The 24044-nt window shown below is 45.7% G+C and overlaps 4 protein-coding genes across 5 annotated transcripts; 2 read left to right on the top strand and 2 right to left on the bottom strand.

Moving 5' to 3' along the window:
* Positions 1-242: 242 nt before the first annotated feature.
* LOC147044725 (decapping and exoribonuclease protein-like) lies at positions 243-5853 on the bottom strand. 2 transcript variants are annotated; one of them, XM_085934912.1, is made up of 9 exons: positions 5421-5853; positions 4176-4318; positions 3936-4059; positions 2244-2668; positions 1610-1836; positions 1172-1391; positions 972-1107; positions 812-906; positions 243-700 (listed from the first exon to the last, which is right to left on the bottom strand). In XM_085934912.1, exons 4-9 carry the CDS (start codon positions 2627-2629, stop codon positions 580-582), a joined length of 1185 nt encoding a protein of 394 aa, XP_085791038.1. In that variant the 5' UTR covers positions 2630-2668; positions 3936-4059; positions 4176-4318; positions 5421-5853; the 3' UTR covers positions 243-579. The 2 variants fall into 2 exon arrangements, with proteins under 2 accessions (XP_085791038.1, XP_085791039.1); XM_085934913.1 differs by having other exon boundaries at positions 243-688; positions 5421-5847.
* Positions 5637-15848, top strand: LOC147044724 (winged helix repair factor 1-like). The gene is made up of 7 exons (XM_085934914.1): positions 5637-5949; positions 6137-6232; positions 13533-13675; positions 14134-14369; positions 14576-14673; positions 14773-14920; positions 15138-15848. Exons 2-7 carry the CDS (start codon positions 6139-6141, stop codon positions 15187-15189), a joined length of 771 nt encoding a protein of 256 aa, XP_085791040.1. The 5' UTR covers positions 5637-5949; positions 6137-6138; the 3' UTR covers positions 15190-15848.
* rac1b (Rac family small GTPase 1b) lies at positions 15440-19489 on the bottom strand. The gene is made up of 6 exons (XM_085934915.1): positions 19115-19489; positions 17554-17625; positions 17188-17305; positions 17046-17108; positions 16708-16867; positions 15440-16588 (listed from the first exon to the last, which is right to left on the bottom strand). Exons 1-6 carry the CDS (start codon positions 19147-19149, stop codon positions 16458-16460), a joined length of 579 nt encoding a protein of 192 aa, XP_085791041.1. The 5' UTR covers positions 19150-19489; the 3' UTR covers positions 15440-16457.
* An 849-nt stretch (positions 19490-20338) lies between these two features.
* Positions 20339-22227, top strand: smim10l3 (small integral membrane protein 10 like 3). The gene is made up of 2 exons (XM_085934916.1): positions 20339-20536; positions 20875-22227. The coding sequence occupies exons 1-2, from the start codon at positions 20357-20359 to the stop codon at positions 20893-20895; spliced, it is 201 nt and encodes a 66-aa protein (XP_085791042.1). The 5' UTR covers positions 20339-20356; the 3' UTR covers positions 20896-22227.
* Positions 22228-24044: the final 1817 nt, after the last annotated feature.

The raw sequence follows: 24044 nt of genomic DNA, 5'->3' as shown, positions 1-24044 counted from the left end.
CAGTAGATCTGAACCAACAGCTCAAATATGCAGAGCAGGAATGCAGCACTTAGGACTCGCATGTTTTCCTGCATTTCCGGTTCTGTGCGCCGCCCTGGTCACTGCTGTCCAATGGGAGCACAGATCGTCACAAGCGTGGATGTGTTAACAAAATAAACTTCACTTGCAAAATGTACACTTTGAATAGGAATCGCACCAAACGAAAAAAATGATGTCCGCTTTGAATAAAGCACTTCCAAACATGTAAACAATGGAATTTTTTAATTTCTTTGAAAAATAGCAGCAGATGATAGCCACTTTTGAAATTTCCACAAGAGCGTGACATTTTAGCATTTCTCACGTTTCTCCCACACGTCGTGTTGCTAGGCCACAACACACATCTTCACCGGATTGCGGCACGCGGCATCAAAACGCTACAAGCCGCCAGCGCTTCTGTAAGAGCGCCGATGCTGCGGTTTCGACAGATCTTTGTGTGAACGTTTGTTGTTGTGTGTTCTTGTTTAATCGCCCTTAAAAAAAAAAAAAAAAAAAAGGATCTGGAGTCTTCGTTGAGCGAGGGCACTTCTCAGACGAGAATCTTTAGCTCATTTCCTTGACGTACCAGTCCGGCAGGAAAGAATAAGAGGAGTCCCTGTGGACCGAGTATGTCACATCACAGCCGGGGTTCCAGCCCAACAGATAGACCACTCTGAAAAACACACTAATCATTTCAGCTCCTCATGATTTGTAACAAGATAATGTATGTATTATATTTACAGACAAACAAGGCAAAAATTGATTTTTTTCTTCATTAAATATGCTGTGAGCTCACCGAGGATGGTCTTGGGTCGCCACACGCCTGACAAATGACAGGAAGTCGCTGCAGAAGTTCATGCAGACGGTTGGCCTCCAACACTTGTCCTCGGCCTGCTCCGTAAGACACAGACACATCGCTGCCATTGTCCGCTTTGCATTACACGCGACCAACTCACCTTGATGAGCCGCGAAATCTCGGAGATGCGAAAGGTCTCCACGGAGACGACGACTCCGCGATCATCCCGGAAGCCGGCCACGACGCGAGGGACTCCAGGGAGGAAGGACTGTGCCCACCATTTGAGCAGTTTGAACCTGACGAGATCCAAGAGGTTGGTTCATCCAAGACGAGCCCCAAACGGCACGCGTTTGACCCCACCTATGAAAGTTTCTGCGCTGTTTGGGGGTGCAAATCTCTGCGGACGTCTTGAGCTCCACGTAGCAGGCGGGAGGTGCCGGAGCTCTTGGATCTTTGTCGCGGCAGTCCACCTCGCCGGAGAAGAGCAGCCTGTGATCCGAGAGACGCGTTTGCACCACCGAGCAGAAGGCCTCGTTGGTGTTGACCGTGCCGCTTGAATCGGGGTAGCCGTCCATCTTATCTTGTAAGTCAAAACAATTTCATTTGACTTGGTGATATTCATCTACTCAGCCAAAGACAGTGATCGTGTTACGGATATCTCGCAATAATTATGCTGGTGAAGCTTGCTTTCGCGGAAATGCCTCATGCATGCAGTTGAGTAAACCACCCAGTACCGACATAGGAGGAAACGTGCTACGTTCGGGTCTGAGCATTAAAGTATACAAGGTGCCTCCCTACCTGCACACATGTACTGCTCAAACTTGTAGCCCCAGTACATCATTTCCCGGTGCCTCCCGGTGCGATTCTCTCGGTCCCGGCGAGCGGCGTCTGTTTCCACCTCGCTGATGTAGAGGGTGCCCTTGAACTTGGTGACGGCCAGCAACCAGCCCTCCCGCGTCTCGTAGGGGGTGGTCAAAAGTTTGGTCAAATGGCCTCGCCACGTCACAAAGTCCACATTGAAACCTCTGCGGGGAGACAAAGAAAAAAAAAAAAGTACGTTTGGCCACGTGCTTCTATTTTTGTCCAAATTGTATTGCTTCTGGAACTTCTGCTTTCGTAAGGATACGGATTCAAAGCAACAAAGCTAGCCGACTGAAAGGCTAAGTTACTGCTATGTGGCTCTTAATAGGCAATGCCATTCAATTAAAGCATGAAATCATGATGCAAAAACTCTTTTGATTTGGTACATTGTGTCTAGTCGCTATGACTGTGTTTTTTTTTTTTTTTGTATAAGGTACAGTTTGGTGTATTGCTTGAAGAATTTCCATTCATTTCAGTAATTTTGTTTTAGGTTGCGATTGCTGTTGTGAAACAAATCCAAATTGCGTCTGTACTGTGACTTCATAAGTTCGCAATTCTACCCTCTACTTACGATGAAGATGACGCGTCCGACCGCCGTGTCAGCTTCGGTCTGTTGGCCAGGATCCATCGGAGGATGTGGTCCAGCTTTTCCTTCACATTTTCATCTCTCTTTATATAACGGTCCCTATACCCATTCCGCAGGTCAAAGTATGGGGTTTTCTCAGGTTCCACGTAGTACCTCATCTGCCTGCTGTCGTTGAAGAACCTGCGTTCTGAGTCTAAGGAAAAGCAACCAACTTCAACTGGCTGCTTGTACAGGGGGAAGTCTTTTTCATACAGCTCACTGCTGGTGCTCAAAGTTTGAGGGCTCAGTGGCCCGGAGGAGCGGTTCTGGTGGTGGTTTGGTTCGGAAGATTTACTATGTAAGCTGGAATTGTGGGATCGGTGCTGGTTCATGTTTGCCTGATATGGAGACAACGCAAAATCATGCCAATTCTGCAAAAAATTAAGAGAAAGTACAAGAAATTATGCAGTGAAGAATCTCAATTGGTAAGTCGCGAGCAGCGGGTAAGAAAATGCAGGTTTGTCCATAATACAGTTAGAATAAATAAAGACAGGCATGATGTGTTACGTCACAAATGTGCTCCGGGAAGAAAAGTAAAAAATAAATAAATAAATAAATAAATAAATAAAAAAATCGCACAAAACACACTTAGAAACAAACGTTGTGGAAGGCCTCTAAGGGAGGAGTTACAGCTGTTATTACACCAAAGGATATTTGATTTAGATGCAATTTTTAACGCCAAGTCGGAATGAAATGACAGATGATACTTTACGCAACTAGGTGTAGTTTCATGCAATAATATTGCATATGGACGCGAGTGCATGTGCATTCATCAACTGAAAGTGTTGGGCAGCCTGAGGACTGTATAGGGCAGGGGTGGCCAACCCGGGGCTCACGGGTTTTTTGTGCGTGTTGCTTCGCTTGAGTTCAATATGGTATTTCCGTCAAACGCGTATGCGCATGAGGTGAAATCCGGCAAAAGAGGGGCAAACCCATTCGAGGAAACAAATAGTGTCAATTTCCCTCAAAATGGCAGGGAGAAAATACACAGCTAAAAGAAAATATGAAGATGAATACAGGACGTTTTAAACAAAGTGGGAAGTTTAGATTTTTTTGTTGAACGTAACGGCAAGCCATTCTGCCTGATATATCAGACGTCATTAGCTCATTTCAAAGCTTCAAATCCTGAGCGCCACTTCAGCTCACTTCATTCTAATATCAATAAGGAGTTTCCAAAAGGGACTGAATTTTGCAAGCGCAAGTTGGACACTTTGAAATGTCAGGCAGAAAAACAGGTACAGTTTTTCCCAAAAATTACGAAGCACTCAGAGACTGTCACGCTTGCATCGCATAGACTGGCTTGGGACATTGCACGAGCTAAAAAGCCATACAATGAAGGGGAGTTCGTTAAAAACTGCCTCACTGACGGTGCTACGTGGCGCGGCGTAACGGCTGTAGTCATGCGTGTAAGATCCGAGGCAAACTAAAGGGAGATCGCCGGAGCTGTCAATCAAACGGCGCGCACACGAAACAAACCGCGATCGGACAAACGGCACAACAGTGGACAGTCCTGACAATTGTAGTGTTGTGATAATTAGACGCTACCCCTTTAAGAGACTGAGGAAGTGAGAGGGTGACGTACAGTGGGAGAGAGAGTTGTTGCGGGACGGGGTAAGTGAGGAGCGAATGTGTTGCTACCTGTAACTGTTGAATAAAAAGCCCCACCGTCGTATTCCTTTTCACATGAGGAAGAAAGTAGAGGAGGAATTCCAAAGGTTGGAGGAACACATCACACTCTGTACTCAAGGAGGGTGATGTTGTCCTGATATAACAGAGGAAAACAGGAAAACTTGTGACACCGTTCAACCCAAACCCCTACAAAGTCATCACAGTGAAAGGAACAATGGTCACTGCACAGAGACATCAACACAAACTCACAAGACATAGGTCACACTTCAAACTCTTGAAAAGAAAAACTGAAGTCCCAGTCACAACAGGAGACGGTGATGACTGTGACGACGACAGTGTTGATGGACAAGCTGATCCTGAAAACGTTAACCCTGAAGCCAGGAGGCGACGCCCTGTGAGGGTAAACAGACGACCTCCTCAAAGACTTATCACTGAAATATTGCAAAGGTTACATAGAGTGATGAGACACTGACAAATTCTCGGCACCGTTATGTTTATTATTGAAACAAGAGTAATGTGTTAAGCCTAGTTATTTGTTAAAATATTTGTATATCTGATTTAAATTAATAATACTGTACGGAATCACAATTTCATATTGCTGTATTTTGGAAGCCACTTTATTTCTATTAATATACACTCTGTCAGGGTAAGTAAAGCCAACACTAAGGAAGGCCGTTCCATTTAAAAGAAAAGGAGAGATGTAGTGTTATGATCATTAGAGAGACTGAGGAAGTGAGAGGGTGACGTACAGTGGGGGAGAGAGTTGTTGCGGGACGGGATAAGTGAGGAGCGAATGTGATGCTACCTATTAAAGCTCCGATTCAAAACATCTCAACTGAGAGGACATTCAGTTTCTACAAGGACATTCAGTTTCTACAACAATTAAATGTATGTACTCACTTTGTGCAAAAGACGCACACAATCACAGCAACACGCTCAGTGGATATCAACAACTTCTAACTCCCGTCTGTAATTTACCGCTGCGCAAAAAGCTGCAACAATCGCGAAAATCGGAGGTAAATCACGCGAGACTTAAGGCGCGGTGACGTGACTTTCGAACACAACAACATTCAACCCAAAATATATATTGATTTCCAGCATCGACATAGGAACCTTTCTAACAAATAGACTAAAACAAATTAATTCTATCCGTAGATAATCAACGTTTATAGCACTTAAGTCACTTACTTCGATGAAGAATACCCCAGCCGGTAACACGGTTTAAGAATACAAAAGTAGTGACATTTTTCTGATTTATTACTAGTTGGAGTCGTAAGGTAAACGTAGGGCAGTGGTTCTTAACCTTATTGGAGGTACCGAACCCCACCAGTTTCATATGCGCATTCACCGAACCCCTCTTTAGTGAAATATATATATATTTTTCAAATTCAAGATATCAATGTTTATTACTGATTCACAATATGAGCCATGCATGAACATCACCTTGTTCAAAGAACATAACCAACACAATGCATGAACTCAAAAATTACATACCTGCAAACCAGTGTGACTTCTGCTGTTGCCTTTGCGAGACCAGTTCAGATATGCGTCGTCACGAATTTACACAATAAATCAAGTGTGTTTGGACCTGCGCAGTGGAAACTCTGCCGAACCCCTGAGACCGACACACCGAACCCCTAGGGTTCGATCGAACCCAGGTTAAGAAAAAAGAAAAGGGGCGTAATGGAAGCTAGGAAGCTAGCTAGCGATTCGTGGTTCGATTTACTTCCAAACAGCGCCCCGTGCTGTAATTATATGTCACTGGCGTTTGTCTCGGAACCTAGATCGCATCATTAAGGCTAGACCTGCTCGTTAAATTCGTAAAAATTAGCCCCAAATAAACACGACACCACATCCGCGTCACACAGGTAACATGTTTGACCATAGAGGGCAGTATTGTCATTGAATTTGTATTTCCGTAGAAGAAGAAAAAATCCACGGCAATAATTTCGGCATATAATGTCAAGCTAATTCGATCGAAATGATATTTAAATCTCTACTATTGCCAAGAGCAACCTCCCAGGTAAGTGCTTAAAGAAACGACGTGTTATTTCAAATCACATCCCACTATTTTCTTATCACTTTTCATGTTCCTAGTCGAAATAGAATGTCAGCAACTTTTAAAGTATCCGATTAAAAAAATGAATGTCTTTCTTTGTACCAGCTAAAACGAAATCGAAGTTGCATAACATATTTTTCTACATTCTCAGGTATGAACAGGAAACGTGCTCTAGTTAACGATTTTTTCAAGGTGAAGAAAAGCCGAACCGCCACCGAGAAGTTTGGTGTGGAGTGTGATGAACAAGGTGGGTGCCACTGCTAGTCTACAGCTAGGGTGACCAGATTTGGGTTTCTTAAAAGGAGGACACTTTTTTTTGTATGGAGGGAGCGGGTGAATTAATTGGAGCATCGGCGTATGTTATGACCCAAATGACATGTGATGTCTGTATAGCAATGGTATTTATTGGCCCGAATAACACAAAACGACATGTACATCAGTGACTTTGGATGATGAGCTCTCGCCCCTCATTGCTTTTGTGTGCTTGGCTGAAATTACGTGTGCCTGCAGGTCGTTGGCACCTTTATTTGCCACAGACACGCAAGTAGGCAGGCGCCTTACATGTCAAACACTCATAAGGACACGCTTCATAAGGATCACGACCCTGGTGAAAGCAGGGAATTTTTTTATTCAACTTCTCCGTGAAGTGCATCTTCGTTTCGCCATTGCTTGCAAACACTCGGTGTACAGTAGACTGGCTAGCCAACCCTACTTCCTTCGCGCGCGCGCACGCACGCACGCACACACACACACGCGCACACACTCAAAGTGACTAAATTTGAGGAGAAGTGCGTGACTTATTTGCGAACGATACAGAGAAACCTGGAATTGAGTGAAATGGAATGGAGTGGCAATACTATTGACAATGTACTGGACATGTATTACATGTTTCGGACTATAAGTCACTCTGGAGTACAAGTCGCACTAGCCATAAAATGCACAATAAAGTGAAAAAAACATAAAAGTCGCACTTTTGGGGCAAATTTATTTGTCAAAATCCAACACCAAGAACAGACATGAACCAGCAACAACAGGCTAAACGATACGGTATGCTAACGTGACATGTACACAAACGAGGAGCTGAGAAAAGGCCTGAGTAACATTCAGAGTTATTCAAATAAGTATTACATAAATAACACGTTTATCAAACCATCCGTGTCACTCCAATTCATTAAATCCATCAATCGTCCTTTATGTAAACAATGTCGCGTATGCGCCGCATATGCGCCGCACCGCTGACGTCAGATTCGTTGTAAATTGCATTTCTAATTATTCCACAGACTCGTATAACGATATATGAAGTAGATTTCAAATAATTATCATATAACAACAATATTATCAAACCATCTGTGTCACTCCTAATCATTAAATCCATCAATCAAATTCCTCGTCCTTTATGTCAACAACGCCGCGCGCGCGCCGCACAGATCTAGTATATAACTACCGTAATTTTCGGACTATAAGTCGCGGTTTTTGTCATAGTTTGGGTGGGGGGGTGACTTATACTCAGGAGCAATGTGATTTTTTTTTTTTTACAAATTTTCAAAATTCAAAAATCTGCGATGTAGTGAAACCGCGATTAAACGAACCGCGATGTAGCAAGGGATTACTGTAATTTGAACTGCGGCGGTTGTTTACATAAAGGGCAAAGGATTCGATCACGGGATGACGAAGATGACATAGGGCCCCACGTACTACCGGCATCATTAGCGGCTTTGTTTGTAAGTGACACGGATGATGAAGACTTTGAAGGATTTAATTCAAGATTCAAGAAGAATTTATTCGCCATGTTTGAGCGTGCCAAACAAGGAATTTGACTTTGTTACATCACAGTCTCTGTTCAACATTTAGGTGACTAACAACACTCAGGACATGTGAAAATGACAAATGACAATATTCTCAGCCATCCCCTGATCTTAAACTCCCATGAGGGCAAGGAATAACTAAAATCTCCGACTAGGGAAAGTGAGAAACCTTGAGAAGAGACCACAGATGGGAGGGTCCTGCTTCCAGGATAACCAGGCTGCAATGGATGCAGAGAAGACACATCGTGGAAACAGTGTAGACAATCCAAAAAGGTGTGGAGAGCAGGATGTTATAGCACAGCAATGACTCTGAGACTCTAAGAATGGTGTGAGTTCATCAGAGCAACAGCCTGGGGGAAGAAGCTGTCTCTGTGTCTGCTGGTTTTGGCATAAAGAGCTCTGTATCGCCGTCCGGAGGGGAGTAGTTCAAACAGACTGTGACCTGGGTGAGAAGGGTCTGTAGAGATGTTGCTTGCGCGTTTCCTGGTCCTGGACAGGTACAAGTCTTGGATAGATGGGAGGTTGATTCCAATGATCTTTTCTGCAGTCCTGATTGTCCGTTGCAGTCTGTGCTTGTCTTGTTTGGAGGCTGATCCAAACCAGACAGTGATGGAGGTGCAGAGGACAGACTGGATGATGGCAGTGTAGAAGGTCTTCAGCAGCTCCCGCGGCAGATTGAACTTCTTGAGCATTTAATGATTTGGAGTGACACAGAAGGTTTGAAAAACTATTGTGGCTTTTACGCACGCCCGGTCCTTCTCGACGGGAGCTCTCTTTCACCTTCGTGGATGGAAGTCGGGGCTGGTGCTCGGCCGGGTGGCTGTCCGCGGACGGTGGATGGGGCTCGGACATGGCTTTTACGCATGCCCGGTCCTATTTATGGAGCTCTCTTCCACCTCTGTGGCTGGAAGTTCAGTAGTTGTTGGCTCGTTGAATTTTTGTTTTGTTAAATAAAGAGCCGTTTACCAAACCCACGGCTTTCCTGGTACTTTGTTAACGCTACAATATAGTTATATACTAGATCTCTGAAGCGCACGCGGGGCGTTGTTGACATAAAGAACAAGGAATTTGATCGATGAATTTAATGATTTGGAATGACACAGATGGTTTGATAATATTGTTGTTATATAAACTCACGTCTTTCCTGGTACTTTGTTAACGCTCCAATAGTTACATACTAGATCTGTGCGGCGCACATGCGCGGCGTTGTTGACATGAAGGAGGAGGAATTTGATTGATGGATTTAATGATTTGGAGTGACACAGATGGTTTGATAATATTGTTGTTATATAAACCCACGTCTTTCCTGGTACTTTTGTTAACGCTACAATATAGTTATATACTAGATCTCTGCAGCGGCGTTGTTGACATTAAGAACGAGGAATTTGATCGATGGATTTAATGATTTGGAGTGACACAGATGGTTTGATAATATTGTTTTAATCCATCCATCCATTTTCTGAACCGCTTTGTCCCCACGGGGGTCGCGGGCATGCTGGAGCCTATCCCAGCCGGCGGGGGACACCCTGAACCGGTTGCCAGCCAATCGCTGGGCACACAGACAAACAACCATCCGCACTCGCACTCATACCTAGGGACAATTTAGAGTCTTCACTCAGCCTACCAAGCATGTTTTTGGGATGTGGGAGGAAACCGGAGCGCCCGGATGACCGAGCTACTCACCCTATCTTTAAGGGAGAGCGCGGACTCCGTGCGGAGGAAATTCATTTCGGCCGCTTGTATCCTGGATCTCGTTCTTTCGGTCACGACCCATAGCTCGTGACCATAGGTGAGGGTAGGAGCGTAGATCGACCGGTAAATCAAGAGCTTTGCCATTTGGCTCAGCTCTTTCTTCACCACGACGGACCGGTACAGAGTCCGCATTACTGCCGACGCTGCACCGATCTGCCTGTCGATCTCGCGCTCCATCCTGCCCTCACTCGTGAACAAGACCCCAAGATACTTGAACTCCTTCACTTGAGGCAGGATCTCATCCCCGGAGAGGGCATTCCACCCTTTTCCGACCGAGGAGCATGGACTCTGATTTGGAGGTCTGACCCTCATCCCGACGCTTCACACTTGGCTGCGAACCGCTCCAGTGAGAGCTTGAGATCACGGCCTGAAGAAGCCAACAGCACCACGTCATCTGCAAAAAGCAGTGACGAGATGCTGAGGTCCCCAAACCGGACCCCCTCAACGCCTCGGCTGTGCCTAGAAATTCTGTCCATAAAAATTATGAACAGAATCGGTGACAAAGGGCAGCCTTGGCGGAGTCCAACCCTCACTGGGAACGAATCTGACTTACTGCCGGAAATGAGGACCAAACTCTGGCATCGGTGATACAGGAACCGAACCGCCCTTATCAGTTGGCCCGGCACACCATACTCCCGAAGCACCCTCCACAGAACCTCCCGAGGGACACGGTCGAACGCCTTCTCCAAGTCCACAAAACACGTGGACTGGTTGGGCGAACTCCCATGCACCCTCGAGGATCCTGCCGAAGGTGTAGAGCTGGTCCACTGTTCCACGGCCACGACAAAAGCCACACTGCTCCTCCTGAATCTGATGCTCGACCTCCCGACGGATCCTCCTCTCCTGAATAGCTCTTACCAGGGAGGCTGAGGAGTGTGATTCCTCTGTAATTGGAACACACCCTCCGGTCCCCCTTCTTAAAGAGGGGAACCACCACCCCAGTCTGCCAATACAGAGGCTCCGTCCCCGATGTCCACCCAATGCTGTAGAGGCGTGTCAGCCATGACAGCCCCACAACATCCAGAGCCTTTAAGAACTCCGGGCGGATCTCATCCACCCCCGGGGCCCTGCCACCGAGGAGGAGGGTGGACCAGAATTTCCTCGAAGCCGTCCGGAAGTCATTCTCCATGGCCTCGCCAAACTCCTCCCACGCCCGGGTTTTTGCCTCAGCAACCGTGGAAGCCACATTCCGCTTGGCCATCCGGTACCTGTCAGCTGCCTCCGGAGTCCCGCAGGCCAAAACGACGCGATAGGACTCCTTCTTCAGCTTAACGGCATCCCTTACCGCCGGTGTCCACCAGCGGGTTCCGGGATTGCCGCCACAACAGGCACCAACAACCTTACGGCCACAACTCCGGTCGGCTGCCTCAACAATGGAGGCGCGGAACATGGTCCACTCGGACTCAATGTCCCCCGCCTACCTCGGGACGTGGGAAAAGCTCTGCCGGAGGTGGGAGTTGAAGCTCTTCCTGACGTTTCAGAGCGTTTGGGTCTGCCAGGTCGGACCGGCATCTTCCCCCACCATTGGAGCCAACCCACCACAAACATCCGGCCGCAAATCCGATGACACGACTACAAAGTCGATCATCGAACTGCGGCCTAGGGTGTCCTGGTGCCAAGTGCACATATGGACACCCTTATGCTTGAACATGGTGTTCATTATAGAAAATCCGTGTCGAGCACAGAAGTCCAACAATAGAACACCACTCGGGTTCAGATCGGGGGGGCCGTTCCTCCCAATCACGCTCTTCCAGGTCTCACTGTCATTGCCCACGTGAACATTGAAGTCACCCAGTAGAACGATGTAGTCCCCAGAAGGAGCGCACTCCAGCATTTCCTCGAGGGACCCCAAAAAGGGTGGGTACTCTGAGCTGCCGTTCGGTGCATAGACACAAACAACAGTCAGGACCCATCCCCCCACCCGAAGGCGGAGGGAGGCTACCCTCTCGCTCACCGGGGTGAACCCCAATGTGCAGGCGCCCAGCCGGGGGGCAATAAGTATGCCAACACCTGCTCGACGCCTCTCACCGTGGGCAACTCCAGAGTGGAAGAGAGTCCAGCCCCTCTCGAGAAGTCTTGTACCAGAGCCCAAACTATGTTTGGAGGCAAGTCCGACAATGTCTAGTCGGAACTTTTCTGCCTCACACACCAGCTCGGGCTCCTTTCCAGCCAGAGAGGTGACATTACATGTCCCTGGAGCCAGCCTCTGCAGCTGGGGATCGGCCGCCCTGCTCACTTTGCACCTGACCCCTTTGGCCCCTCCTATAGGTGGTGAGCCCATGGGAAGGGGGATCCACGTTTTCTTTTCAGGCTATGCCCAGCCAGGCCCCATGAGCGAAAGCCCGGCCACCAGGCGCTCGCCTTCGAGCCCCACCTCCAGGCCTGGCTCCAGAGGGGGGCCCCGGTGAACCCCATCCGGGCAAGGGAAAACTAAGTCTATTTTCGTTTGTCGTCATAAGGGGCTTTGGTGAGCCGTGCTTTGTCTGGCCCCTCACCTATGACCCTTTTGCCATGGGTGACCCTACCAGGGGCATGAAGCCCTAGACAGCATGGCTCCTAGGATCATAGGGGCATGGAAACCCCTCCACCACGATAAGGTGACGACTCACAGAGGGGATAACTATAACATAAGTTTTTCAAACCTTGTGTCACTTCAAATCATTAAACCCTTCAAACGTGGGGCCCTTCGTCATCTTTGTCATCCCGTGATCGAATCCTTTTTTCTTATGTAAACAACCGCTGCGCTGCTGACGTCACTTGCAGTTCAAATGACAGTAATCCCTTACTACATCGCGGTTCATTTATCGCGGTTTCGCTACATCGCGGATTTTTGAATTTTGAAAATTTGTGCAAAAATTCACATACAAGTCGCTCTGAGTATAAGTCCCCCCCACCCGAACTATGAAAAGAAACGCGACTTATAGTCCGAAAATCACGGTATATATTACATAACGATGATATAAACAACAATTTTATCAAACCATCTGTGTCACTCCAAATCAATCCATCGATCGAATTCTTCGTCCTTTATGTAAACAACACCGCGTGTGCGCCGTGCCGCTGATGTCGTCAGTTGCAGTTCAAATTACAGTAATTCCTCGCTACATTGCGGTTCATTTATCATGGTTTCACTACATCGCGGATTTTTTTCCCCAAATTAAAAAAAAATACGATTCAAAATAAAACTTTTAAATTGAGGAATTGTGGCACGAATGTTGCCCACACGTCTGCAGAGGGCAGGGAGTGCCCACACAATTGCAGTGCGTACACTTGTACCTTTTCATAAAAACATTTAATTAATAATAAGAGTTCTAAAAACAGATTTAAGTGTGTTATACCTTGTTATAGAAAAATCGTTATAATAAAACAGTTCTAAAAACATATTTACAGTATGTACTCTTGTACCTTATTAAAATTGTTATAACAATAAAAGCTGTTCTAAAAACATGTCTACAGTAAGTGTTAGGTATTCTCCATGTTATGTTATTCAGCCGTGCTTTGATTTGAGGTAGGGTGCTTTATTTTGAAGGCCGTTTTCAGCCGATACCATTTCAAATTATTAAATCTCCTGAATCCGAATGTCAGTGAATGGAAGTCATTGTCAGTGAGGCTCCAATTATTCCACAGCCGGAGTGCGCCCTCATGCGGTTTAAAGTGAAAATAACATGTGAAGTGATCAACTATACTTTTAAATAAGTAATGTGTTATATCAAGTAAAAATCTGTGAGTAATTTCACATATAAGTCGCCCCCCCCCCCCCCCCACCCAAACTATGGAAAAAAAAACGTGACTTATACTGCAGAAAATACTGTATGTTTAAGGCAGTTGAACAAAATCCCGGTCAATTTAGAAATTCCCCCCGGACATTTTTTTAGGTCTCAAAAGTAGGACATGTCTGGTAAAAACAGGATGTCTGGTCACCCTACTACAGCTCCGATTGTTTTAAGTGGCGATAGTAACAGTCGGGTCAAAAATGCTCTCCAACCCAAGGTCCGACTGATGTCCGAGCTAGCCTGCAGTACCTCATGACGCTGTCCCCCAGAAAACATTTCAATGACACTTTGCCTCAAATTGTACTCAAGCACCAACTATACAGCATTCACCATGACAAGACTCAGGTGGACAAAGAAGTGGTGAGATTACTTTTTTTTCTTTCTCAATTTCAAAGCGGTTTCTTGTTGTTGTAATAGCATATATGTGACATGCTTTAGTCCAAATGTCAAGAGACATAAATTACACTATACACCCTTTTTGTCTTTTTTCGTACTTGTACTTGACTGATGGACTACCCTACAGCTGGAGCCAGAGAGCAGCCATCTTACATTGTCACTCTTAGTGACGTTCTTTGTTCACTTTTAGCTGAAAACACTGTTTTATGCGTGTTTTACGAAGGCCCCCTTTATGGAGTAGCGGGAGCCTTTTAAGCAATGAACTTCACTGTTTGCATAATTTACCGAAAGCCTTTTAATCAGGAAGGGGTAACTTTGGTCTGTCAAAGCATTTGCCTCTCGCACCCGTTAGACAAAAAGGCCCGTTTTCAATCTTCACCTCAATGGACTGAGTGTAAAAAGCACATACAAAACGCCTACAGAATAAACTGCGTGAGGATGGGGAGCTGCTCATGTTCCAGCTTGGCTTCGACGCCGAGGCGTACGGCCTGGTCTTCACGTCCGACTACAAGGCCAAAGTGTCCGCCGGAGAGGAGGGCAGAGAGACTCGAGGGACCGTGGACAAGTTCTTGGAGAGAGTGTTGTCTCCTTGCACCCATTTGAGCTTCAACAAAGACCAAATGATCAGGGAGTTCCTCTTCACAGATGCTGAAATCACGTATGTCAAGAAAAAATAAAGTGGAATATTTGATGGTGAAACTTAAGGCCTTTACTAGTTTGTGTAATTGTTGTTTTGGCCTCATTTTGTGGAGTGAATTGAATTTGCATTAAATCTCCTGTTCACAGTTGACTTTGTGATGGTAACCAGAGCACTGTAGTAATAGAGCAGGAAAAAAATTCATAAATTTTTGGGTTGGCCTCCAGGCAACTGGTGAAGGCCGGGGTCTTGACTGTGAGGGACGCCGGCAGCTGGTGGCTCTCCATTCCCAACTCTGGCAGATTCACCAAACACTTCATCCAAGGTGGCTGTTGAGATATAAGTATTTGGACGCATTTATCTTGGTCACATTGTGACATGGTGCTGAAAAGATTTTCATTAAACCGCTGTCGCCTCCTGCTAGGTCGCAAAGGCGTGCTGGGCATGGTGAAGAAGTCCAGGTACGGAGAAGCCTTGCAGGTCGAGCTTGAGGGGAGGCGCACCACCTCGCAAGTTAAATTCCACATCAAATACCACATCCACGATCTTATCGGTGCTGAGCTGGTGGACAGGCAAGTGGCAGTCTCACGTTTTGTTATCCAGAATTGTCAACATCGGTGTACAGTGGAACAGTTTAGAGTTCAATAAAAATATTTTGGTGGGAAAACGCGTCTCAAGTCAAATAGAACTTGAATTCTTCTGACAGTTATTCAAAGGAATTTACATCCAAATTTATATTTGCAACTGAATTCTGAAAAAAAAAACACTTTGTTTTTTCTCTCTCTCCAGCATCCGGACAACTTCAGGAACTTTGTTACGATTTGTTGACAAAGCGAAATAAGCTGCTCATCTTGCAATATATCAGCAAAACCTTCTAAAGGGTCCATCAATTATATACTTTGTTCTTGTCAGGCTTTGGATTTAAGTAATAAAAGTCACTTGCATTTTTTGTTTGAATTGCATTTGGGCACATCTGTTAACTAGCTGCCAGGCCTAAAGTCAGTCGACTCTGACGTGACTTCATTAAGAAAGGAGATAAAGTATGTATCATCGAGTCAAAAGTCTATTGTTAATGATGGATGACAACGCTGTTCAATTTTATTGGACTTTATTGGCTTTTTCAAAGACACAAGAAAGTGACAACAGCTTTGTATCCATAAAAATGAAAGCAGTCACAAAGACGTTGGCTTGACTTAAAGCACAGCTTGATATCTGAACACAAAAAACAACAGATGAGCGATGGTTCCTTTAACCCCTTGTATTTGGAAAGGCAAAAAAATATATAGCGATACTAATGTTAACATTTTTCAGTATACATCGCACTTGCATGCCATCGGCGTCGTGACACAAAGACAGGCGTGGTAGAGAGGTTAACGTCGGGTTAGCTGTTAGAGGCAGCGAACGAAAAAGCATATTCCTAGTGTTAGTCCAAAAATACAGTGAGTGGAGTGTAAGATACACACAAAAAAAAATCACATAGCAAAAAAAAAAAAAGTAGTACACTCTACTATGCCAAAATTGACAGTAGCTTTGTTGGCTAAAAGACAGATGCTCATTGTCTAAATGACTTCACTTTGCCAGTAGTGATGCGATTAAAAAAATAAAAAGGTTGCTGATAAATGCCCAAGGAGCATTAATGGTGCTCTTGATTCCCCGCCACCAAAAGTTAAAAAAAATCGACATTGTGACATGGTTTGCAACATAGCTGGGGGGAGGAGGGGGGATGTTTTAGGAGCGTTTGCGGGTTAATAGCACTGTCGGTGTAAAAAAGTAACTGCTGGTGAGGGAGCAAACAGCAGCGCGGATGCGTTTCCGGAAGCGGGAGGCTGCGTTTTGCAACCCGAGTCCCGCTGACAAGAACCCGGACTGTAAACAAAATGAGGGGCAGCAAAAAGTTCGACATTTCCGTTCTCATCTCAGCGGTACACAACGTAACGATCCTTGCAATGTCAATTCAATATCTGAACAGGAGAAAGTAGTCGCTCGAACCGCCGCGACTACATTTACAGGAAGCAATATGTGCGCATTATCAAGTTGCTGTGTATACTGGCATTGTTTCCGCTCGCGTCGTTTCCGCCGTCGCGCCTCCCACCACCGCCAGGATCGGCCTTAAAGAAGGCTGCACTTCTTGCCCTTCTTCTTGACGGGCGGTGGGCACAGGACGGCGCGGATGGCCTCATCAAACACAGTTTTAAGGCCACGCTGGGTCAGGGCCGAGCACTCCAGGTACTTGACGGAACCTGAGTGGGTGGGTGAGACATCCGGTGCAACACAACAATACTAAATAAGTGCGGATGGCCGTGGCATCTGCTTCCCCTGGAGCTGATGACATTTTGTATTTTATTTGGGAGGGACTTACCAATCTCTTTGGCCATGGCCAGGCCTTGGGGATAGGTGATTGGAGTCAGTTTCTTCTCCTTCAGCTTCTCGATGGTGTCTTTGTCATCTCTCAAATCCAACTTGGTGCCCACCAAGATGATGGGGGTGTTAGGACAGTGATGTCTCACCTCAGGGTACCACTGCCGGCCAAGGTTAGCAGAGTTAACCAAAACCAACCAAAGTAGCACGACTGAAAAAACATTTTTGTTAACTCGTGTTTAAGAAATGAAAACAAACAATATTCTGGTAAAAGCCTCTGTGTTTTTCGCATTCCCTATGGGCTTCAAAACAGATTTAGGCGGCATCACGTTGACTCACCTTGGCGCGGACGTTTTCAAAGGAGGCCGGACTAACGAGCGAAAAGCAGATGAGGAACACATCCTGGCGGGCGGGGAGAAACGCTAAAGTCAGAGTGCCAAATGCTAATTCGGTTGTGTGTGCTCGCCGTTCCAGTCAGTACCGTTTGGGGGTAGGAGAGCGGGCGCAGCCTGTCATAGTCCTCCTGTCCCGCCGTATCCCAAAGGCCCAGGTTCACCGGCTTGCCGTCCACCATCACGTTGGCAGAGTAATTGTCAAAGCTGAGAATTCACAGATGCACGTGTACAGACTCAAATCAGATTTTTTTTTTTTTTTTACAATTGAATCGGAAATCAGAAAACTTCTCTACTTGATGCATTAAGTCAGGAACTTTCCAATTCATGAAAGATACAAGAAAAATTCTAGAGCCCTCAGGAAGCTTGAGAAACGAGGGGAGGGGCGTGCATCGCCACAGGGCGCCTTATCTCTGACCGCCACAGTCATGAGGAGGAAGACGACGGCCACTCACACAGTGGGGATGTACTCTCCGGGGAAGGCATTGGTGGTGTAGCTGATGAGCAGGCAAGTCTTACCCACGGCGCTGCAGGAAGGACAGAGAAAAACAACCAATGTTCAACTGTTTGGAACACTTACTGCATTTGGAGTGTACGCAAGACTGCCAAATGTCTGTCTGCTCGGATTGTAAATGCACTGTTGAAAAATGTGTCTTTAAAAAAAAAAAAAGCATTGCGAAGATAGCAATGAGGAAACGCATGTGGATATTGTTAGAACAGGAAATGGAATAGTGACAGGAAAGTCACATTTGCATTTATTGGACTTTATTCAACTATTGCACAATACAGAAACTGTCAAACTTGCCCAAGCAGACTACTTTCCAGCAAAAAATAAAAAATGCCAGAATGACTCAAACAGAAAGTAGCTTTACTTCTCTTTCCTCTATTAACCTTTACAGTTCATAAAATAACTACTTCAACTTGTAGCGCCTTCCAGAGAAATACAAATGTTTTTATAAAAATACTGTAATATGGGTCATCTTCACAGATGTTGTGTTCTGTTCTGGCTTGATGAACAGCTGCACAGACGTTAACTTCCCTTTCCACTCACTTGACAGTGAATTGACATGACCTATTCGCTAATGTTTTCCAATGGCTACAGATCAAGCCAAAAAGAGATATTTTATTTCTGATGGCGCCAGACAAGTAATGTCAGGCATCTTCAAATATTTGACTTTGTTTCAGGTTTACTGTACAGTTAATTTCTTCTAATGAACAGCAAAACGTGTTTAACACATTTCTCTGCCCATTATGTGTCTCTCAAACACACTTTTTAAGCTGACCCAGTGGATAATTTCCCTCCCCATTTGTTTGGCAGTTAATAACTTATACGATTAATGCAATATTTGGTGGATGGACGTGATGCTAGCAGTTAAGACAAGCGACAGTTTAGTTCTATTCTCTGTGGGAAAAATGACAAAGGGAAGCAAGTAAGCACGAAATGAAAGCCTCAGGTCAACATGGCAAATGTCCAACGTCGTGCGCGTGTACAGCAGATATCGGCGGCGGTGTGTCAAAATCAAGGTGTAAAGGAACACCGCCAGCAGATCCATGCATGACTCTGCTGCTGTGGCGTTCGCCGCCACCACCACACCCAGAACAAGTTAGAAATGCGCACGCGCACCCTCCCACGCGTTCCGAGATCTCTCACACGCACGTACTCATTTGGAGCCCTAAGCGAAAGGAATGCAAACATACGGTGGCCGCAAAGGCTTGCAAAAGTAAATTAAAACGAGGCCATTCTCGGAGTACAAATTGAGTCACAACTTATGAAGCAGAGCCAATTATTTGTACCAACATTCATTTAAACACAAAAATCGAAAATACCGACATGCCTACTTTTACGATTGAACAATTTACAGCCAAGTTGAGGGACCACGAAAGAGGCGTAAAATGTTAAACACGCAAGTTGACGCAATCGCTTGGCTATTATTGTGCAACGTCTAAAATATTATAATTATTATTGTTATGATTACCCATTAAAGTGCGGAGGCCGACTGCCCTCGATTGACTCACCCGTCCCCGACAACGACACACTTGATGGCCTGCATTGCGCCGCGCTCGTTGGAGGAATGCTAAAAGGTTAGCTCCAGGAGCTAGCCGACGTTAGCTCTCAAGTCTTCCCTTTGTCCGCTATGGCTTCGCCGCTAAAATGGCCCGCAAGCTTCACACCAGGTGGTCCGTTGAATTCGCACAAGTGCTCCAAAAGTACGGAAAGAGGCTGTCGTGGAATTTGTGGCGACTTAAGGAGCAGATTTACACAACTCTTTGATGCGGGTGGTTCCCTCGCTTACATTCCCATGCTGTCGAACGGTAAGCTAATGAAGCAAAACAGCGGCCACCACCCCTAAGAAGAAGGGAGAGGTAGAAAAAAACAGCTACCGCCCCCAGATGGTGCATCCGGGCTACGGGAGCGTTACTCCCACGATTTATCTTAAAAGAGACATATTCTACTTCAATTAATTATATTATCTCCATAAATGTAATTAATTAATTAATTAATTAATTTGAAGGGGAACTACTATTTTGAACAAAAGCAACATTTTTGGTTTGCGGTACGTTAAGCTACATAAGGAAAATGCTAGGCGGAAGACTTAATGTGTTACAAGGTTTATGGATCGAGCAGAATTTTGTCTTACAGGCTGGTTCTCTAATTCCGGGAAGTGACAGCCAGTATGCAAGTTTTTTTTTCATAATCAGGATCAGGTCACATCGCCTTGAACGTATCACCAATACTGTACAAAAGTGCAATATAACGACAAGCAACTGCACGACGGACATCAGGACCAGGGAACTTAATTGGTTAAAGACAAAATTAAATTGCTGATACTGTTTAAACTATACCGACAAGAATTATTGTTTAAGGAGGCCCTAGGTGGATTAGGTAGACCAAACAACACATAGAAGCTGAAATACCATTGACATTTTCTTTTTATCAACATTGACTCGAAGCAGTGAAGCCAAGAGAAGCTTTATGTTCGTTTTTTTTTGCCTGACAGTCTAAAGTCGGGGTAGCATAATAAGTACAGGTGTCACAGCATTTTCATTCCTCCCGAATGTCAACAACACCATAAGAAGGAATACGGAGAAAGGCTCAGCCATATGGGTGGAGCACTGCTGCAAACACAAGTCCAAGCGAGCCAACCTCGCCGGTGTCATTCGGCGGCATAAGACATGAACCTTTGCCGCTCAGCCGCCGCCGCCTCTCTCCGCGCTGTAACCGTCGAGTGAGCCTCCGGGGCTGACTCGTTGGCTTCTATGACGGGGCTGTCTCACTTGGTGCTCCGCTTCTCGGGCACCGCGGGGCGCACCTACGGAGTGTTTTCCAAAGGCCTGACCAGGACTTTATTGATATTCTTCGATCTGGCCTGGCGACTGCGAATCCGATTCCCTTACATCTACCTTGTCGCCTCGATGATGTTTAATGTCAGACTTCAGGTACGTCAAGTGAACTACGCAGATGTAGAAAGCACAAATAAGTGTCCTGCCAACAAATTAAATGGCTGAATACAACCAAATTTAAATTCCCTGATTGCAATTAGTAAAATGTATCTTTCCCTTTGTATCAAGCTCTGCTTAAAAATGCCTATAATATTTGAATACAAAATCACTTTGCGTTGTTGTTTTATTGGCGGTTTGAATGGAATAATGACATTTCCTTTCTATATGAAACAATGATTTTCTACGTGGTTGAAGTTGCAATTGTGGAAGTGAAGGCATCATTACGTTTCTGTTGTGAATGTTTAATTTTCTTGCCCTCGCTCTTCCATGGTCAGGTCCACATTGAGATCCACTGACGTCGGTGTCCATGAACGCCCAGCCTCCCGATGAAGACGAGGGCGCGCTCGCCGCCGGCCACAATGACGAAAGCAGCTAGCAACGTTTCCTCACGCCATCCCGCTGCGAGTCCAGTTCCTTGTTGGGGAGGACGGTCACGGTGGCGTGCACGCAGACGATTCGTGAGTGGAGACGATTGGTCCCGTTTCAGATTCAGGAGCCGCTTCCGATTTTTTTATCCCCATTTTGCTCTCTGGAGGGCAAACTATGATCATCCACTATCATTGAAATTCGGGGAAAAAAAGGAACTAAAGGGGTTCGTTAGCCAAGGTTAACCAAGCTGCCACTTGTGTGAGTGGGCTGTCAATTTCCTGTCTGCCATGACGGCCACAACAATCAAATTCTGAACCTGTAGCTGGACACGGAGCGCACAAGCATGACTTTTTGTGCGGATGCTTGAATTGAGGTTGCGTTGAAGTCCACTGGCTACCTCACCTCAGCTCCCCGAGTGGAAGCTTTGCAGACTTAAATGCAAATGTGTATGTGCTCATCTAGACATTATGTTCACTTGTTAGTTCTATAAAAAAAAGGTGGCCTTTACAAAGGAAAAGAGAAAATGCTTTTCTCTTCTGTCTCTATTGCTGTGAGTATGTGTGAGGATGAAAAAAAAATAATTTGTAATAGCAATAAATTAACTGAGATAAACCATAACTTTCTTTCCACTAAATCAATAAAATTCTAAAACGTGGTCAGGTAAGATTTGATCCGTTACGTGGCGTGTAAGCACGATCAAAAAAACTTCTGTTATTCTTTGTTGCCGGGTACACTCCTTTTTCAAGAACAAGAACAGAAAATCAAAATGCGTCGTAGATGAAAAAAAGTACAAATTTGTTGTGAAACGAAAAGTTTTCATTTTTTAGAGGGGAAAAAACGCAGCGAAATGAAAGCACCAGATGTTCACAACTGTTGATGAAGGGGAAGTCTGAGCAGCTCTGCTGTTAAAACAATCTTGTCCACAAGGGGGCGGTAGTAATTTATGTTTGACTGGATTGCTCCCCTTGCTGAACCCAAAAGCATAAATTGCCTTTTTACATTTCATATTTAATCTTAAAGTTAAAACGAACCAAAACAAAACTGTAATGTGCTAGCAAAAATGGTTACATAAGTTCTTATTCAATCATTTTTTTAGTTAATTGGTCTTATTTTGGGCGGCTTGGTGGCGCACTGGGTATCACGTCCGCTTCACAGTTAGGAGGTTGTGGGTTCGATTCTACCTCCGGCCCTCCCTGTGTGGAGTTTGCATGTTCTCCCCGTGTCCGCGTGGGTTTTCTCCGGGCACTCCGTTTTCTTCCCACATCCCAAAAACATGCTTGGTAGGCCGATTGAAGACTCTAACATTGTCCCTAGGTATGAGTACGAGTGCGGATGGTTGTTCCTCTCTGTGTGCCCTGCGATTGGCTGGCAACCGGTTCAGGGTGTCCCCTGCCTACTGCCCAATGACGGCTGGGATAGGCTCCAGCACGCCCGCGACCACCGTGGGGACAAAGCGGTTCAGAAAATGGATGGATAGATGGGTGGTCGTCTTTTGGGGAAACATGCATTTTATTTATTTGATGAAGACTTAGTTACACGATGCAATTGCATGACAAATCCTGACTCTTGAATCTTGAAATGATGTGGCTCAATGGTGCTTTTTCAAAAATCCAATTTGGCCCTTGAGTGCAAAAGTGTGCACACCCCTGTTTGAGAGCATAGTCGTCCCAAATGTAAGTTTGGGTCAGAAACAAACTTGTGCGACCCTCAGCTAGCACCAAATGTTCCCAGCAAACTTCCCATCCAGTCGCTCATGATGCCAGGCTGCAGTGTAAAAAGCATCCCATGTTGCCAAGGCAACCACATTTTGCTTCGTGACAGACAAGTCCGACGCCCCCTCCCCGCACTTGCTGGGGAAAAGAGGATTTATTTTTCAGGGGTTTGCCAGAGGAAAATATTTTAATACAGTCATTATAGAGAGGAGGCTGGCACGCATACGTACACCGGTGGAGATCTATAGATGGATACATCAATTATATTCACGCCCCGCCCCCTTGCATTGCTAACTGCCACTTGTAAAATGTAAAATGGGCAAGTGAAATAAAGAACATGAAAGCACGTTTTGCCGTTGGCATCTATGCCAGCTCGCAGATAAGAGACAAGAGCCACCGCCACAAGATGTGCTGCGTGCAATCAAAACAAATCCACACAGTCTGCTCCAAGGTGTTGGAGTTTCAAAACAGTTTTTTGTCCAAAGGAGGTGATGTCACAGATGCCTCCATGCGATGCAGAACAGAGCCCCGTGTGTCTGGGAAATCATATCTCCTAAACAATGCAAGGCATCGGCATCATTTATTGATCCGCGATTGGTCGTTGGCTTGAACCGAGCAACCGCAATGTTGTTCTCAGTTGACGGCAAGTGGCGAAGGTATCAAATTCTTTTGAGTTGCATTTACACCTTTGACGTTTGGCTGTTGAAAGTTTGAGTTCAAGATTATTTCATGTTGTATTCTTTCCTGAAGGGGGAAAAAAACCTTTGCTGTTAATGTCTTGCCAATCCCAATCACGCGGAACAGCACAATGACCACGTTGATGTTGGCCGCCAAGTCATATGCCGAGTGTTTGGAAGAATGCAATGGCGGAGCGTTGAGCCAAAGTGGGAAATCCTGCCACTTCCCGTCAGCCCTTCCAAACATGCCATCAGCCAAGGTCACCCTGCCAAGGATGTGCGAAAGCCGCTCACATCCTCTCGCTGTGGAACCTCATTGCTTGAGGGAGGAAACCGCACAGAGCGGGTGCTCCATATTTTAGAGGCACGCGAGACAGAGTGAAATAAAGTATCAACACACTATGTTTGGACACCCTGACATTGGAAAGTAATTTTAAACAGGTTAAAGGATGCAGGGATTTCTCCAGACTGGGTCTGCAGTGGGGCGTGCCGGAATGTCCCTCTCGGCATCGCCGTAACGACATATGAAGCGGCTCAATCAGGTCACGTGAAGTCGGTCAGGAAATGTGCAGACGTATCCCCCCGCGACGCTCAGCCTTATCTGCCAGACGTATGCCTCCTCAGGGGGGAGGAAGGGCTGAAGGGTAGGACCTCCCCCCCGCCCTCCCCCCCCAAAAAAATCATCAC

Source organism: Syngnathus leptorhynchus, chromosome 16, assembly GCF_054491065.1.
Source record: "Syngnathus leptorhynchus isolate UIUO chromosome 16, UIUO_Slep, whole genome shotgun sequence".
NCBI lineage: Eukaryota > Metazoa > Chordata > Actinopteri > Syngnathiformes > Syngnathidae > Syngnathus > Syngnathus leptorhynchus.
The sequence above is the reverse complement of the archived record's forward strand: the minus strand, read 5'-3'. Positions and strand labels throughout refer to the sequence as shown.